Genomic DNA, 15,306 nt, shown 5'->3' on the forward strand with positions numbered 1-15,306 from the left:
TGGATATTTGAATGTTCTCTAGATAAGGTTAGGTAACAAGACTGGAGTCTAAGCTTTGTGGTAACTTGCGCAGTAAAGCTTTTAAAAGTACGATTCGGATATGGGTTTTATCCCTTGAACCAGTATCTGAATTCCAGGGCCGCTCTGTTGTGAGCGTCAATTCTCTTTGTGGCAAACAGTGTAAGGAATTGTGCGGCAGCAGAAACAACAAAAGCCGGCGATGAGAAAATAATCTGTTCAAGGCTCCAAAGCATCTGCTCTGCAGTCATGTGATCTGAGTGGAGAATAAGCAGATCAGACCCTATGGTGGCCTGGTGGATCATACTATATGGTTGCTTGATGATGAATGTCCCCATCTATAGAGCCAGCATAGGAAAATCAATACTCCTCAAATTGAAACAGTATAGGGTCGTATTGATCCGCTGGGCTGAATCAAAACGAGGAGGCTTTGATACATCTCTCCGAGACAGCTCCCTGCCCAGTAATGACACGCTATCAATTTTAGCTTTGCGCTGATAAATCAAGATGAAAATTGGATGTCAGACTTTTCTTCGTGGGGGAGAGTGATTTTCCCTGCCCCCTGGTCCCCTCTGCTGTTGACCTCTGAACCGCGCCAGTGGATTATAAAGTTCAGGCTCGTCTAAAGTGAAAGTAGATGTCAAGGCGAAGCTGATAAATTCAGTGAAGAAGAATAATGCCCCGAGAAAGACCAGCTCGCCGTCTCCCTACAGTAAATTCTCTCTCGTCTTGCAGCTCTCTCTCTCACACGGCGCCAGACGCTGCTGACGAGTGAATTAAGCAGCAAATGTTTGTTTCTTGCAACAAAAATATGTAAATCCTCATTTTAAAATACGCTGTCAGATTTACTCAGCGGTCTGTTTACATGCCTCCGTATTGTCTTATCAAATAATGAGCTTTTATTCCATTATTCTCTTCACGGAATCTGTTTTTACACGACAGACATCTAAAATACGCTGCTTACAATTTATGTGTAATGGAGTTTGAACCATTCACACACAGAGCAGTTCATAAAGTCGCACACAGATGCAGACGCTCCTACATACAGTATTAACTCAAGTATTCACAATCCGAGCTTCAGTGAATCGCTCTCGTCTCATTCTCCATCTTTCATTCTCCAGCTCTCCTCTGCTGCTAATTGTTGCGACACCATCAGCCCAACAGAAATGTAAAAAGGGCTGAAGGAGACAAACCTCCCTTTGTTCCCGGGCGGACGTCCATGTTCACATCAGCAGCCTCGGTGACAGCTGACGGAGGAGCCTCCTCTGGCCCCCGCTGCGGACCTTAACCTTACCTGACTGGTCTATTGATTGTCAACATTTCTTCTGTATAATTACTTTTTTTCGGAGCGGGGGAGAGAAAGGAAAATGGCGCCGCGTATTGATCCGCGGCCGGGCAGTGAAACAGCCGTTTCCCTTGACTAACAGTGAGTCTCACCCCCTCGCACGTGATGAATGGTAACAATCCGCCGTGGATAATAACTTTGTGATGGAATGAACCTTTTTGCTCACGATATGCCCGAAGTATTCGGTCTCGCCTGAAAGGGTTATCAATTCTAATAGACGTCCACGAGCACAAAAGGGGGGGCGGGGGGGGCAGCACCTTTTAGACGGCTGCGCAGCCTCAGAGGGTTCAAGGTCTGATGACCCCTCCGAGGCAGAAGAGAAGGACCAAGGTCTCTGCTGGAGCCCGACTGTATAAACAAAAATCAACCTGGATGGGTAACGCGTATAATTCAAACATTTGATTCGCCTTCGACGTCCAGAGGAGCAGCGTCTTCTTTGCTCCCCGTGGCAAATGCCAACATCCTGTGTTTTCCATTATTGACATGTGTTTGTTGGAAATCCGTGCGATTACAGTATCATCTGGTAATTCTTGAAATCTCTTAAACAATGGTGAACCCCATTGTGCCGACATTTTGCTTTGGTTAACACGTGGACTTCAGAGGTTTCTACTCTGCCCACTCCACTAAATCTAAATCCTTTGAACGCCCCCGACCCTCTTTCATTTCTTTAGTCCACTATCTCAATATGTTATTCTTAATCTCTTATTGAAAACTTGATGCTGCTTTGTTCTTGCAAGCTGATATCCCCTCAACCAGCACTCGTCCCTGACCTACACCGAGCTCTATTCCCTCGAGGTACGCTTAACCTTGCACACTGTGCTAATTATCTCTGGAAAAACGCCCATTCACACAATCATCAATTTCACCGGGCGCTGAAATAGAGCCGGGCCTCGCCTGACTGTGCCCCATTTCCGATGAGAGATGGAGGATCCACGGAATCTGGCCGCGCAGGGGAGTTCACCTCCGCGCACAGAGCAGCTCCTCATCCGTCGTCTGGACGCGTGCACGTCTGTCTTCGTTACGCCAGATGACCTGGAGTTAATCTCGTTGCTGCCGTGTTGCTTCCCTTTCGTCTTTGTCCAATAGCCATTCCTCAGCGTGTGTCCTCTCTTATTCTCCATCTACAAACAAAAATGTCATACCCAGTAACTAGAAGCACTTGGATCTCAGCTTGGTGTCCTCATGTCTGCAGCCGTGTCGAGTCGGGTGATGATAAGAAATAGCGGAATTACAGAGATGAAAGTCGTGTGTACTATTTGTGATAATCCGATCATGATGTCGGCGATACAGTCACTTAACACTTGGCATTTGACAGGCGCATGATCCATCCTTATGTATTTTCATAGGGGGAATTACTGTGTATGTTTTTTTTCTTTACTTTGAAAGCAGTGGACTGAGATCAGCATATGGTTGCCAGTCTTCACTTTCTGATGCACAGTGTATTTTTGTTGGTATTCTTTTCTTCTATCTAGCAGCAGTATCCAGAAGAATGTGTTTCTATTTACTCCCCTTTGGATTTTTCAATCATTGCTGTCATTTTATTAGGATCACTCGTTCAATGACAGTGATATTTTTGGTCTAATGAGAGGTTTTGCCTTGTTTGGGCAGGTTATTAGAAATGTAGGAGTATATATATGATTGTCAGTTTATACATTTTCTGAATCTTTTGTTGGTAGTGTCTACATTTAGGATTCAGCAGCATTTGCGCCTCAAACAAGTTCCTCGTGTTCGTTTCAACTTCTTATCCGAGTCTGTTTTCAGTTGTTACGACAACTGAAAACATAAGAAAAGACCACTTGTCCTCAGAGTTTCTCTAAAAGTGACATGTGTTCAGTGTCCGTCTGTGTGTCTGTGTGTCTGTGTGTGTGTGATAGAAACCAGTCACCATGCCTGTGAATAGAATTGTCACTGATTACGGGTATTTATTATAATTACCCCCTGCTCATGTCACCAATGGAAGCTTTTAAAAGGAGTATAATGGTGTTTTATTGAATCAGCGTGGCCCTGTCCTTTCTCCCGGCTGCCTCACACAAATGCTTTTTGAGCATTAATAGAATAAAAGGGGAAATCTTTAACCATGAGACCCTCGCCTTCCTGCAGACGGTCCCTGTTTGTGTTTTAGTGCATTATTCTGCTTCCAGTGACCTGAAAAACATGAAGTTAATTATTTATATTGACAATAAATTGTCGTTATCATTTTATCAAGTCTTTTATCTCAAGTCAAGGGATTTTTTTATGTCGTTTGCAGAAGGAAATTACAGGAATTTGAGGACCAAGCCCTTTGAAGTCACTGATCTGTAATGTATAGCTTTTATGGATTATTATTTATAACCTTATTTATATAACCTGAGCATGAGATCATCTTTTCAGCCGACAAGCAATCCAGATCTCAAACAGACCACTTTAAATTACAGCCCAATTGAATTATCATCACTGCAAAACAAAAGTGGATTTTCTTAGTTTAAGTTCTATACATTTAATACCAATTACATTTCTCTGTTATGGTTCAACCACAATTTAGGAATCATTGCCATTTTATATTTTTATATTAAAAATGTCTCTGCTCTTTACTCCCTCTCAAGTTCACCCCCTTTTACCCGCTCAAGTTTATCCTCATGCCTCAAACGCTATTCTCCAAATAATCTGACAAACTATGAGGAAAGAAAACAGGGTCTCTAACAGAAGCACTCCCTCTTCTCCGATATGGGCCCCCGTCAGCTGTCACAAGTATCTCTCTTTTCTAGAATGATGATATAGTTTCCTTTCCGTTATCGTCCCTTTTATTTTTCCTTTTCCTCCCAATGTTTTGGTTTTGAATTATTCCTGTCAGCTTTCGCTTTTCTTTTTACAAAACAAAACACATTCCCTGTAGACGGGGGGGGGGGGGGGGGGGGGGGGATCTGGCACCTCAAAAGCCTCAACGCCGTCTCCTTGAGGAAAGACGTGCTTTTAATACCTATTTGAAAGAGAGGAGAATAGATGATAGTCCGCATACACATTTATCCTGGCGCACTTAGCAAGTCTGGAAGTGTCCATAAATAATGGTGCTCCTGTTTCCAGTAGGTTATCAGTGCTGGAAAATTAGCTTTTAAAATGCGGTTTGAAATCCATTTGGGTGATTGATGGGTGACAGGACTAATAAATTTCGCCACTTTCAAGGAGGCCGGCTTAGAGCCATTCTTTACGCTTGTCATGAAGCCAGACGCATCTGACGTGGAGAATAAGGAGGTCTCGATCCAACTCGGCTTAATAAAGAACGTTATTGGACGGACAGTCGGTACACAGACAATACAGGCAGCTAGATTTCTATTAATATTCTGAGGCTGGAATTGGGTTTTTATCACCGATTGCTGAGAATTTATCGTCTGTAGCCTTGAAATAATGCACAGATCTCAATTGTTGGCTTTAACGGTAAATGCCACAGAGGTGTGCGCCGTTAAACTTCTTGCTTGCTCCTCATTTCCCCGCCGTGCTCTTAAAGACTCGGAGGAGCTTTCCCGTGGCCACCTCGCAAATCCATTGTGTGAAGAGCTCAGTGTGCTGCACACTGCAGAGAGCTCTTTTCGGACCACCCTTGGAGAGGTGGTTCCCCTCCGTACGGCACTTTGGCGCAGTCCAAATCCGGTCTCGCACTGACCACACGGTCTAGAATATCACAGGTCCAGCTCACACAGCAGAACACCGCATTCAAACTGAAACCATCTGCTCAGGACCAAGAGGAGGGGAAGAGACGTCCAAACGCTGCCGACAGACTCATTAATCAGCCATCGTGACGTGAATGTTACGTATTTGGTGCATTTTATTACCATTACAGACAAATACAATATTTTCTTAGCTTAAACTCAAATGGTTCACAGAAGAGCAAACCCCTGAGCAGTTCAAATAAACTGCACCTAATGCCGTTAATACCGTTATAAAGAAAATCTTCAAAGTGCCGGATTTATCCCCCACCGGCATCTTCTGTCTGTTTGCACTGGGAATTAGGCGACATAATCTTCGGCGGTAATCGCCCAGTTGCCTACAGTGGATTTACATTTTTCACACTGTGTAATCTTGTGTTTACAATATCATTTGTGTGGGTTTCTCCTTTCCACCCACTGACATCTCTCTTCTCCTCCGTTAAGCTTTGAGGGAGATTGACAGGGGACAAGCTCAAGGCGTTATGGCTTGCTTTACATACAGTGGCTCATGATACTTTATGCATACGACGTGCACGCACACACACACACACACACACACACACACACACTGACACACATACAGACACAGACAACACACACATCACACTGAATTTGATTGATACTTTACTGAAACTGAGCTCTTGTTGCTGTCAGAGCCCGGCTAAGTCTCCTGAGCCTCTTGATTTCTGACATTTGTAGATATTATATTCACGGAGCAAGGAGGCTGTATTTTGCCATGTGATCCCCAGTAACACTTTAATCTGTTTAGACTGCTTCAGTACTGTGGCAGGGACGGGGGCAGACACCGTACAACGACGAAGACGGCCGCCTGCCAACGTCTCCCTGATTCCTGCACACACTGAGAACTCTCCTCTCAGATGTGGACACCCGGCACCAGATTGGTGGATTTGTTTGGAGTCTCTCTCTAGTGTTTGTGTTTACATGTAAAATGGAGGTAAAGACATAAAGAGATATCTTTATATGCTTCATATTTGGGTAATAAACAGCAATAAAAGTGTCTGTATGAGTTACCCTGGGTGGATATTGCTCTCTCTTATCCAAACACACAAAATGAAACTGAGCGATGCCATATTTTTTCATGTGTGGTTTGAAATGTGATGAAAATGAGCCAGGATGTTCGTCTCCGTCAACGGCACACCAATTATTTTTGGAATCATCCCTATTTTCTATGTGTTACTCTTTCATGTTAAGAGTAAAAATCAAAGCAAGACGTTTTCTCTTTTTGCTGCACACATGCTTTGAAATAGCTCCAGCTAGTGCACAGTTGGACCGGGCAGCACTTAGTAACCTAATGCTAGTCCTGGTGCTTAATGGTTTGCATTAGCTGCAAGCAATAAAATTATCCCAGGTCCTCACTAATGTTGGAATAATCATTTACAAAGATGGTTACCACATGCTGGAACTGTTTTTTTTCTCCCCCCCTCTTCTTCTCTTTTTTTACCAACCCTAATTCGCTGTTATTAATAATGAATAAAAATGCAATTTTCTGTCGGGTTGCTCCAGGGCTCTGAGAATCATTCCAATGAATATTTCAGCACATTATTTTAATCATGGCTCCACATATGCAGGGAAGGGGAAGGGGCTTGTTTTATAGGCTCATGCCTCAACCAGCCCCAAGACCCCGATCATTAAACCCCACGCTGTCTGCGTTGAGGTTTCTACCTTTGATTTACAAGACTTGTTAAAAAACATTGTAAAAAAAAAGGAGGCAAGCTGTGCCATTTATACTTGTAATTTGATGCTGTATTTGTTAATGGGAGTGCCTGTGATTTATGTGTGCGGCGGCGGCTGCTCCCTGCTGCTCTGATGCTATAGGCTCCAGTAGAGGGAACGTTACTGGAGCCTCTGCAGAACATGCCAGTAGTCAACCTAATGAATCCAGTATCTGTGACCTGGTCTTTCTCCTCGAGATGTTCTCCTCAGATAAACCATTGGCCGCTGTAATATGACCACAGCTGAGGAGCGTGCGCTCTGTCTAACCTGCCCCCCCCCCCACCCTCCTCTCTTCCACAGTCAGCTGCACGACTTCTGGCGTCTGGACTACTGGGAGGATGACCTGCGGCGGAGGCGGAGATTTGTCAGAAACCCATCTGGCTCCACCCACTTGGACATCACGTGCAAGTCGCTGCAGGAATATGGTGAGTTGATCGTTGTTGTCACGAATCATTTTCAACCCACAGGACTTACCTCATGGTAAATGTAGAGCATCAGTGTTGCCATTAAAGAAAAAACCCTTAACAGGGTATTAAAGTTTAGTCCAGGCTTGTCCATGTAGTTGAGCGTATTGCTTCGGATCAGTTTTAAAGGTAACATATTTATGAGTTCTGCGAATTAAACATGACACGTCCATTTTATTGCACTTTTTAATTTGATCAAGACATGTACCCAGGAACAAATTGGATCCCTCCCTTTACCGTTTTCTGCTCTTGGCCTGAAACTTTTCCTAGTGACCCAGGCGGTCCGTAGTGTCGCCCACCACCTTGTGTCAATTTTGCCTCATGTCATGCAACACCAACTTTAAAAGGAAAGCAGCTCGGTGCTGTTAAACTGTCCTTTCTCTCCCACTTGTAATTTAATAAAAGAGCAAATGTATTGATTTGGAAATAAATGGCGTAAGCACCTTTTTTTTCAACTTTATGGGTAATAGAAAACAGGCAAAGCATTATGGTCAGAGTTGCCTCTTTTTAAAATGACTGTACACTTACAGCAACACATCCATAATGAGCCCAATGTTCACTGACGTCATTTCGGCGCTGAGCTACAGAAGCCGACCGTTGGCCGCGCTCAGGATATCATCTGGCTGCTTTCAGCCCCGGCGCTGCCACGGCTGCTGTATGAAGATCATGGCAGCTCTGCAGATAAACACATGCCAGCTGCTGCCTCGGCTGCAGGTGGTCCATATATGAGACACACATGCAGTAATTGCACCTTCTGCTTTGGATTATGTGGCAGTTCCATTATTTTCCGCCTTAAGCTAATTTGGTGAGCTCGCGCTGACGCAATGGCTCTGTTGTGAGGAGGACTCAAGTAAACAAAAGTTCCAGCTTTTAGAGCTCAGTGTAGAATTATTTAGAGTCTTTAAAATCTGCAAAAGGTATTATATTGGATTGCATCAACATTGCCAACCTTTAAATTCCAGTAATCCTGTAAAACATATCAGAACATCATTAAGACCATTTCGGCAGCACAATCCTCCCCAATGTTCAACCACACTTTCAAAATGCTGCAGACTGTCCTCAACTCGAATAACCGCTACTGTGAATTAGTAAAAAGCTTAACAACCTCGGGAAACCAGTCTTATTAATGCGTTTCTGAAGTATAGATGTTGGTCATAGAAGTGGTGGATTGTAGGAGTTGCTGGAATACAACCTTGACGTGAACTTCCTGGTGTGCTGCACACCTCTGTGAGCGTTTATTCACATGACCTCTGCACTGACAACAACAGACCCGACCACGTGTCATCAGAACATCCGCTTTCAACCCCCATCACTCCTTAAAGGCAACAGTGCAAAAAACACATAACATGAAAATCTGTCCAATAAATTACCCATCTATCAAAGCCACTCCAAGCAGGCTTTGGTGAATTCTCTCCATGTAGCGTTCTACAAAGATTTCATTATCAAAACAGTTTTTTTCACACTCCAAAGATAGATTTGAATTCTCTTTGCAGTGATTAGCACTGATGCATCACAGCTATAAGGGGCCCATGAACTGCCCCCTGGCTGGGGGCCTTCCTCTGTGGAGTTTGCATGCTCCTCCTCGTGACTGTGTGGGTTTCCTGCAGGGGATTTGACTTCCTCCCACGGTCCAACAACATGTGGCTTAGGTTAATTGGCAACTCTAAATTGCCCGTAGGTGTGAATATGGGTCTGTATAGTCATTTGTCTCTGTATGTCCTGTGACCTGTCCCGGGCTGTGCCCCACCTCTTACTCTAGATCAGCTGGTATGGGCTTCAGCAGACCTACTTCCCTTTAAAGGATAAGCCGTGTAACACATATATGGATGCATGAAACGCTATTTTACTGACAGAAGATAAAAAAAACAGCAAATGCATCTCTTCCCTGGTTCCCCACTATTCAGTGGTTCAAATTACCCTGTGTGTATTGTCTCCTTTTGACGAATGACGTGACAGATGTCCTCAACCTAAGGCCGCAAATACACGTTGCGTTACTTTGTCCATCAAATCGAGCAGAATATGTCTTTTGAGCCGCGTTGTTGGGCATTCGAGCCTCGCTGCAGTTGATTGAAGACTTGTTGAAGTCCTGCTGGCGCGCGCTGGTTTTAATGAGCAGAATAATGGATAAATGTGTCAAGTGAAAGGGATCGCCTGCGGTCGGATGGCCCTCGCGCTCTCCTTGAGAGGTGAGCTGCACTCTCAGGCTTTTTCCAGCAGGCTTTGATGTGGCTGCACAGCGGAGGCCAGGTTTTGTTACGAGTTAAAATGAGGAGGGAGCTTTTGTTCTTTTTTCAGGGCTTCAGTAGATTGCGTTGGCGGTTGACAGTTTGCAGTTTTTTTTGTTTTAAAAATGTACCGTGACAGTCAGTGGGTGTTTTTTTTAGTTTTTTTTTAATGAATATTCGCCTTTTAATTAGCGCGGTATTAAAGATAGGACATGTCTCCAGCAGATAACCCTGGTGCAGAGGCTGAGAGGTCGGAGATCCATTAGTCAAAGCATCCAGACTTTGTTTCCCGGGACTTGACAAGGACTCTGTAGAACGTTGTAGTTGGTTCCCGGCTGCACAGGCACCAGAGTAGCAAAACAAAGAGGGTTGTTTGAGTTGGCCCCGGAGAGTCGTTATTAAAGCTGTAAAAATCCGTGACTATCGGAGGTTGTCCAAATTGAATACACAGTTTCTGGTTTGACAGCAGGAGATGACAGAATACACTCAGCCACCATCTTGAGTTTGAAGAGGGCAGACCTGCACGGTTGTGTTCACAGTAAATGTCAGTCTTCTGTGCTCACTGGGGGGAAATGAAAGTGAGGAAGATTTATTTTAGTTTTCTCCACAAAGAACAGTGAATGAATCTTTTACAGTTTGACATCACCTGAGTCTCACAATCCTCATTGTTTTCTTAGATATTCAGAAATACTCTTTACACCATTTTATTAGCTGGACTAATTTATTTAATTATGCTTGGATTCCAAAAAGAATTGTTTGACCCGTTATTTTCACGACTTATTGCTTTTTTTGAAATCTGAAAACTGATGACTTGAGAAGAAGTGGCTGTTGCAAAACTCTGGCGTTGAAACTTCATTAAGATCCGTAAACATCTGTGACATCTGTAGTTTTCGATTCTTTTTGATGGCTCTGGAATTATCATTAACCACGTTGAAACCAAATATAAATCTCCCTCTGAGAACAACCCAAAGTAACTTTCTTCTTAAAACTCTTGGGAATGTACATGTCCAAAGAAAACTTTAAAAAATTGATATATTAGCAATTCTGGTGCATCATTGTGGAACCGCTGTAATCACTTTTGTGCAGTGTGCGTGTCTGCGTGTAAGAGTGTGTGCGTAGAAGCTTGTGGACATGTGTGAGTGGAGGTTAAACTCTGCCTCGTTGTCTATTAGCAGCATTGACAGCTTAGCCAGCACATTCTGTCTCTGCCCTCTGCCTGTAATAACATGCCCTGTTACAGCCAGCCACGGCCCAGTATCAGAGTATATTGTTAGGTGATTGGAACTGGGCAAGCATGAAATGGAAGTCACGTTAATATTGATCCAAGTGTTTAACGGGGTGTTTTACCTCCGGGTGTCCTTGCTGTCTCATTGCAGGTGAGCAGCCTCTCTCGGAGCTGATTGCCCCGGGCACAGATCTTTACTGCCCCTCGCCGCTGCAGAGGCAGCAGCTTGGGGATGTGATATTAACCTTCTCCAGCTTCGTAAGCAAACCTATTACACTGTAACAAAGGGCATCAGGGCGTTAGCTAGCACGCCGATCTGGACATTTGAATGAAGTCGTTCGGTAAATTCATGATATGCCCAGAAACGGTTTTGATGAGAACCTAACGCTCGGATCATAGATGACATGAAGGCTCCCAGAAAATGAGCCAAATCATCTTGATCGCCCCCTGATGGCTGGCTGTAGTATAGGTCATAAACCCCACCTCCTCCATGTTCACAGATGGGATAAAACTGAAAAGTCAAACTACATGTCCAATACATTTGAGGTAGTTTTATTATCACTCTGATATATCTTCAAGTTTGGTTTTAATGAGGTATTTGAAATGGGATGAAACGTCATGAGTGACAGCTGAGACTGACTCACGATTGGACGAGGGCTTGTACAGGCAGAGCCTAGAGACTGCGGCCCCACAAAATCAAGATGCAAGATGGTAGCACTCGTATCAGAGATATTTTTATTTTTATAACCAACGTGAGGAAGTGGCGACGCGGCGTCCGTCTTTATAGGCCGTGGTCCAGATGGGGATTATTAGACTCTGCTCTCCGTGTTTTGGTGAAGAGATGATCTGGTTGTTTGTAACCTCTGGCAGCGCCGCAGACACACACTGCTCATCCCAGGATATTGAATAAGGATCAACCCAAGAGGAAACGTCTGCACTGTATAAACTTCCCTACATCAAAGTTATTATGTTTACTTTTACAGTCTTAAAACACGTACTCTGCTAAAAGGGGATGGCTTGCATCACAGGAAGTTTGGAGCTGTCATTTTCAACCCCCCCCCCCCCTCGTTTAATTTCTGAGCGCAGAGTAAATAAGAGGCGAGGAGGCGGAGGGCAGAATCGCATCGCCCCGGCGGTAACGCAACACCGTGGACTGGACTTTTCCCTCTCTCCGTGTGGAATGTGGAGCCCGTGGAGAGGGTGTGTATGAGGACAGGATTTGAAACAGATACAGTCGGAGAAACGGAAGAGATATATTTAAAACATTTGTAGAGCTCACGAGACTTGGCCGTCGGAGTGACTGCTCAAAACACTAATGTACATTATGAGATAGGGGAGTAAATAAGCCGTGGAGCCGAGGCTTATACGCCGGAGCGTGTTATCTCCGGAGATCTGACAGAACGAGACATGAGACAGAATCACTCCTGCTCAGGGTTTAAAAGCCAGTTCCCCAGTCTCTGTTTAGAAAGAGGTCACGATTGCTTTGTGTCCTCACCTTGCGTCCGAAAATGTTAGCTATCATATCAACTGACAAACAGTCTGTGACTTCTTTACGAGAGCTTCGTATCTGCAGGTTTTTTTCCTGCATATTGTCCACATCCTTCCTTTCTGATCAAGCCCTCCTCATGAAAACCTGAGGTGTCTTGTGTTTTATTTATAGTCGCGTATATTGAATTACCCAGAGTATTTGTGAGATCAGCCTTTTTTTTTTTCCTTCTTTTCTTCCCCTTCCTGGCTTGAGGTTCTCGTACAAGTCAGATGAACCTTAAGTAAAACACGATGTTGTGGATTTTTCTTTCTGAGGAGAGGCGGTGAGGTGGTGGAGGCAGGGTGTATGATACATAGGAGACTTAGAAAAACACATGCTCTACCGAGGCTGTAAAAAACGAAAGGCCAGTGCCACAGAGCTCTCCAGCGTTGCAGCGTATGAAACATGGACCCTTGGCAGCAGCATTAGAGTTTTAAAGGCCTTTCAACTCTTATCTAGTCCGTACTGAATAGTAGAACTACTGCACACGGAGATATTTCCAAAGTGGGAGCCTCTGTGAGAGATTATAAAGTTCATTTGAATCCGGCTTCAGCTTGTTCACGAAAGAACACATCTACTCGATTTCATCCCTTTTTCACTCTGAGGAAAATCCTTTCTTTGTCCCATTTGTCCCAACAGCTCCATTGTTCATTATAATGAAGACCCAGTGAAATGTATACTTTCACTTTCTGGAAACTGTTGCCATTGATTAAAAAAAACAAAAACACGTAATCTTTCCCCTTATCATCAAAACAAACAGCTGATACTGGAATCACAGGAATTACATAACACAGGACAACAGGCCACTTAAATCCCTTTTTATACACTGATATATATTATATATAACCATATAAAACATATATAATCAAACATGACTTTTAAGGAGCTTAGTAATGAGTTCAGCACAAAAGGGTATTTCAGAAACAACTCATATTTACTCACATCATTAACTTTTGTTCTAGGTTGAAATTGAAAATCTGAAAATGATCTTGTCGTCGTATCCAGACCCATCATTACTCATTCACATTACATTGTGAAATGATGTTGATTGCACCACAGTTGGCTGTTGTTAGATTCCCTGGAAGGAACTCGGGACCCTGGCTACCAGTTGAACCCCGGCGGTGAGGCGGCCTCCCTCGGTCACAGCTGCCGCGTCTTTATCAGCCCTCGCCGGGGTCATGAGAGCTCTGCGAAGCACTTTACTGAGTGTAATTAGTGCACTGTGAGGCAGTTTCAACCCAGTGAGTGAACAATGGGACCCGCGAGACCGCTGATCGGTGGCTTCTCCTGGCACTGATCCTGAAGAGCTCGAGAGCAGACGTGAAGTGAAACTGCTGGGAATCCTTTTTACAGATGTTCAGATGCCAGTGCCTGTGGCTTCAGATTTACTGTTCACTGTTTACGGTTAATTCAATAGATACTAAGAGGTATAAAAGCATTTTGAGGGGACATAACATAGAAAATATGAATATAAAATGTATCTAATACATTTTATTTGAATATGCACATCTCATAGGATTTGAAGGGGGAATATTTGGCACAATTGGAGGCCTCTAGAAACTAATAGACACATCTCCAGCTCCATATCTCTGCAGTTTGTAATTATTAGTTAATGTTGGCAGTATTCTGGAGATCAGTTCAGAGACAATCCTTCAGTATACGCTGATTAGGTTTGCACACAGTGTCTCCCTCGGCCCACACCTGTCTTTTGTTCTTTTTAATTTTAGGTCGCTGATGAGTCTTAGATCAAATATTCTCTTTGTTTAATTCTAATGAGTCTGCTTCGACTCCACTACACAGCGTGTCGGCTTCACAGTGATGAACTCTTTCCACAACAGCACTTCTCACACACGAATACCTCTGAGTCAACGCTCACGAAGATTTAAATGTTCCTGTCATATGTCACACTTTCATCCTCACGTCATTGCTCATCACTTCTTGTTATTTATAGCCATATTACCTTGTCTGTGAGAAGTAAATTGCATTGTGGGTAGAGGTGGTCCCCCACCCTGCACAGTTGAGCTTGTCCATTTGCATGCAGAAATCAGTGGAGTTTATTTGGAGAGTTCAAGCCGGTGCAGACTTGCCAATCAGAGCATCAGCCTGCCTGCAGATCCTCACTTACTCTGAGCGTAATGATGGTTTACAGAATTACAGATTTAAGTTTCTCTCGTTCAGCTTTGATCTGTGGCCGCTGCTTGGCTTTCTCTCCCTTAACATTACGCAGAATTCACTTCAGAAAACTCCCAGACTCCTTCCCTCCGTCTGATGAAAGCACCCCAGATATGAGACAGAGCAGGAAGCAGACTTTTTGTTTCCCTTCCCGGTAGCAGTGTTGACAACAGTCAAATGTGACCTCTTGGAGACAAGGTACATGTTCCTCAGGGGAGGGAGAGGCGAATTAAGAACTGCGCTGAAAGGAAACATGTCAGACGGGTGTCAGCCACCTCCCATTTCTTGACATGCGCTCTTCCTCATCGTGCGCCCGAGTTTCTCCTCTGGTTGTTTCCCACACTGGACTCCTCGAAGACAAATTCACATGAGCGTTTTGAGCGGCCGTGTGGCAGGCACATGTTGGGCTGATTCAAGCTGATAAATGTGTCTTGAGACCCCCTTTGTTTTCCAGCATGTACAAACTCATCTCTTTCAATAGAACGCGCTCCTCTATAGCTTCATGATGAAGTCTTGCTGTAAGTAAGCAGCCTCCTAATTGTGCTGTCTGTTCGCTCTCGCTGTTGTCAAGGCTCCAAAAGCGGCAAATGATATTTCTAATCGACTGCGAGCTGGAGTTGTATCCCCCGACACAGCTGTTGGTCTTTCAAGATGCAGATAGTGTTTCATTGTTGACCTTGTCTAAAAATAAAAGCTCACACACCTCTGATGTTCAACCAAGCGAGATGTATTCAGTGAGCGAACGTGTGCCGTGACATTCTTTCATATGTTATGGCAAGTACATTAGAGAGCATCTCATTTCAGGTTCATCCCGCATATCATTGTGTATTTCATGCAGAGATTGACTACGGTTTAATTCCTGTTCCTTATCTTGCAAGATGTTGTACAGTTTAAGAGCCTATAAAAAGCAGAGTG

The 15,306-nt window shown here is 44.0% G+C and overlaps 1 protein-coding gene across 1 annotated transcript in view; it reads left to right on the forward strand.

The window, feature by feature from the left end:
• Window positions 1–15,306, forward strand: part of nbeab (neurobeachin b) — a 172,283-nt gene that overhangs the window by 95,772 nt on the left and 61,205 nt on the right. The window contains exon 37 of the mRNA XM_062385419.1: window positions 7,078–7,202. Coding sequence (XP_062241403.1) covers window positions 7,078–7,202 — 125 coding nt within the window. The remainder of the gene's footprint in view (window positions 1–7,077; window positions 7,203–15,306) is intronic.

The sequence above is a fragment of the Platichthys flesus genome, chromosome 4 (assembly GCF_949316205.1).
Source record: "Platichthys flesus chromosome 4, fPlaFle2.1, whole genome shotgun sequence".
In the NCBI taxonomy this organism is placed as follows: domain Eukaryota; kingdom Metazoa; phylum Chordata; class Actinopteri; order Pleuronectiformes; family Pleuronectidae; genus Platichthys; species Platichthys flesus.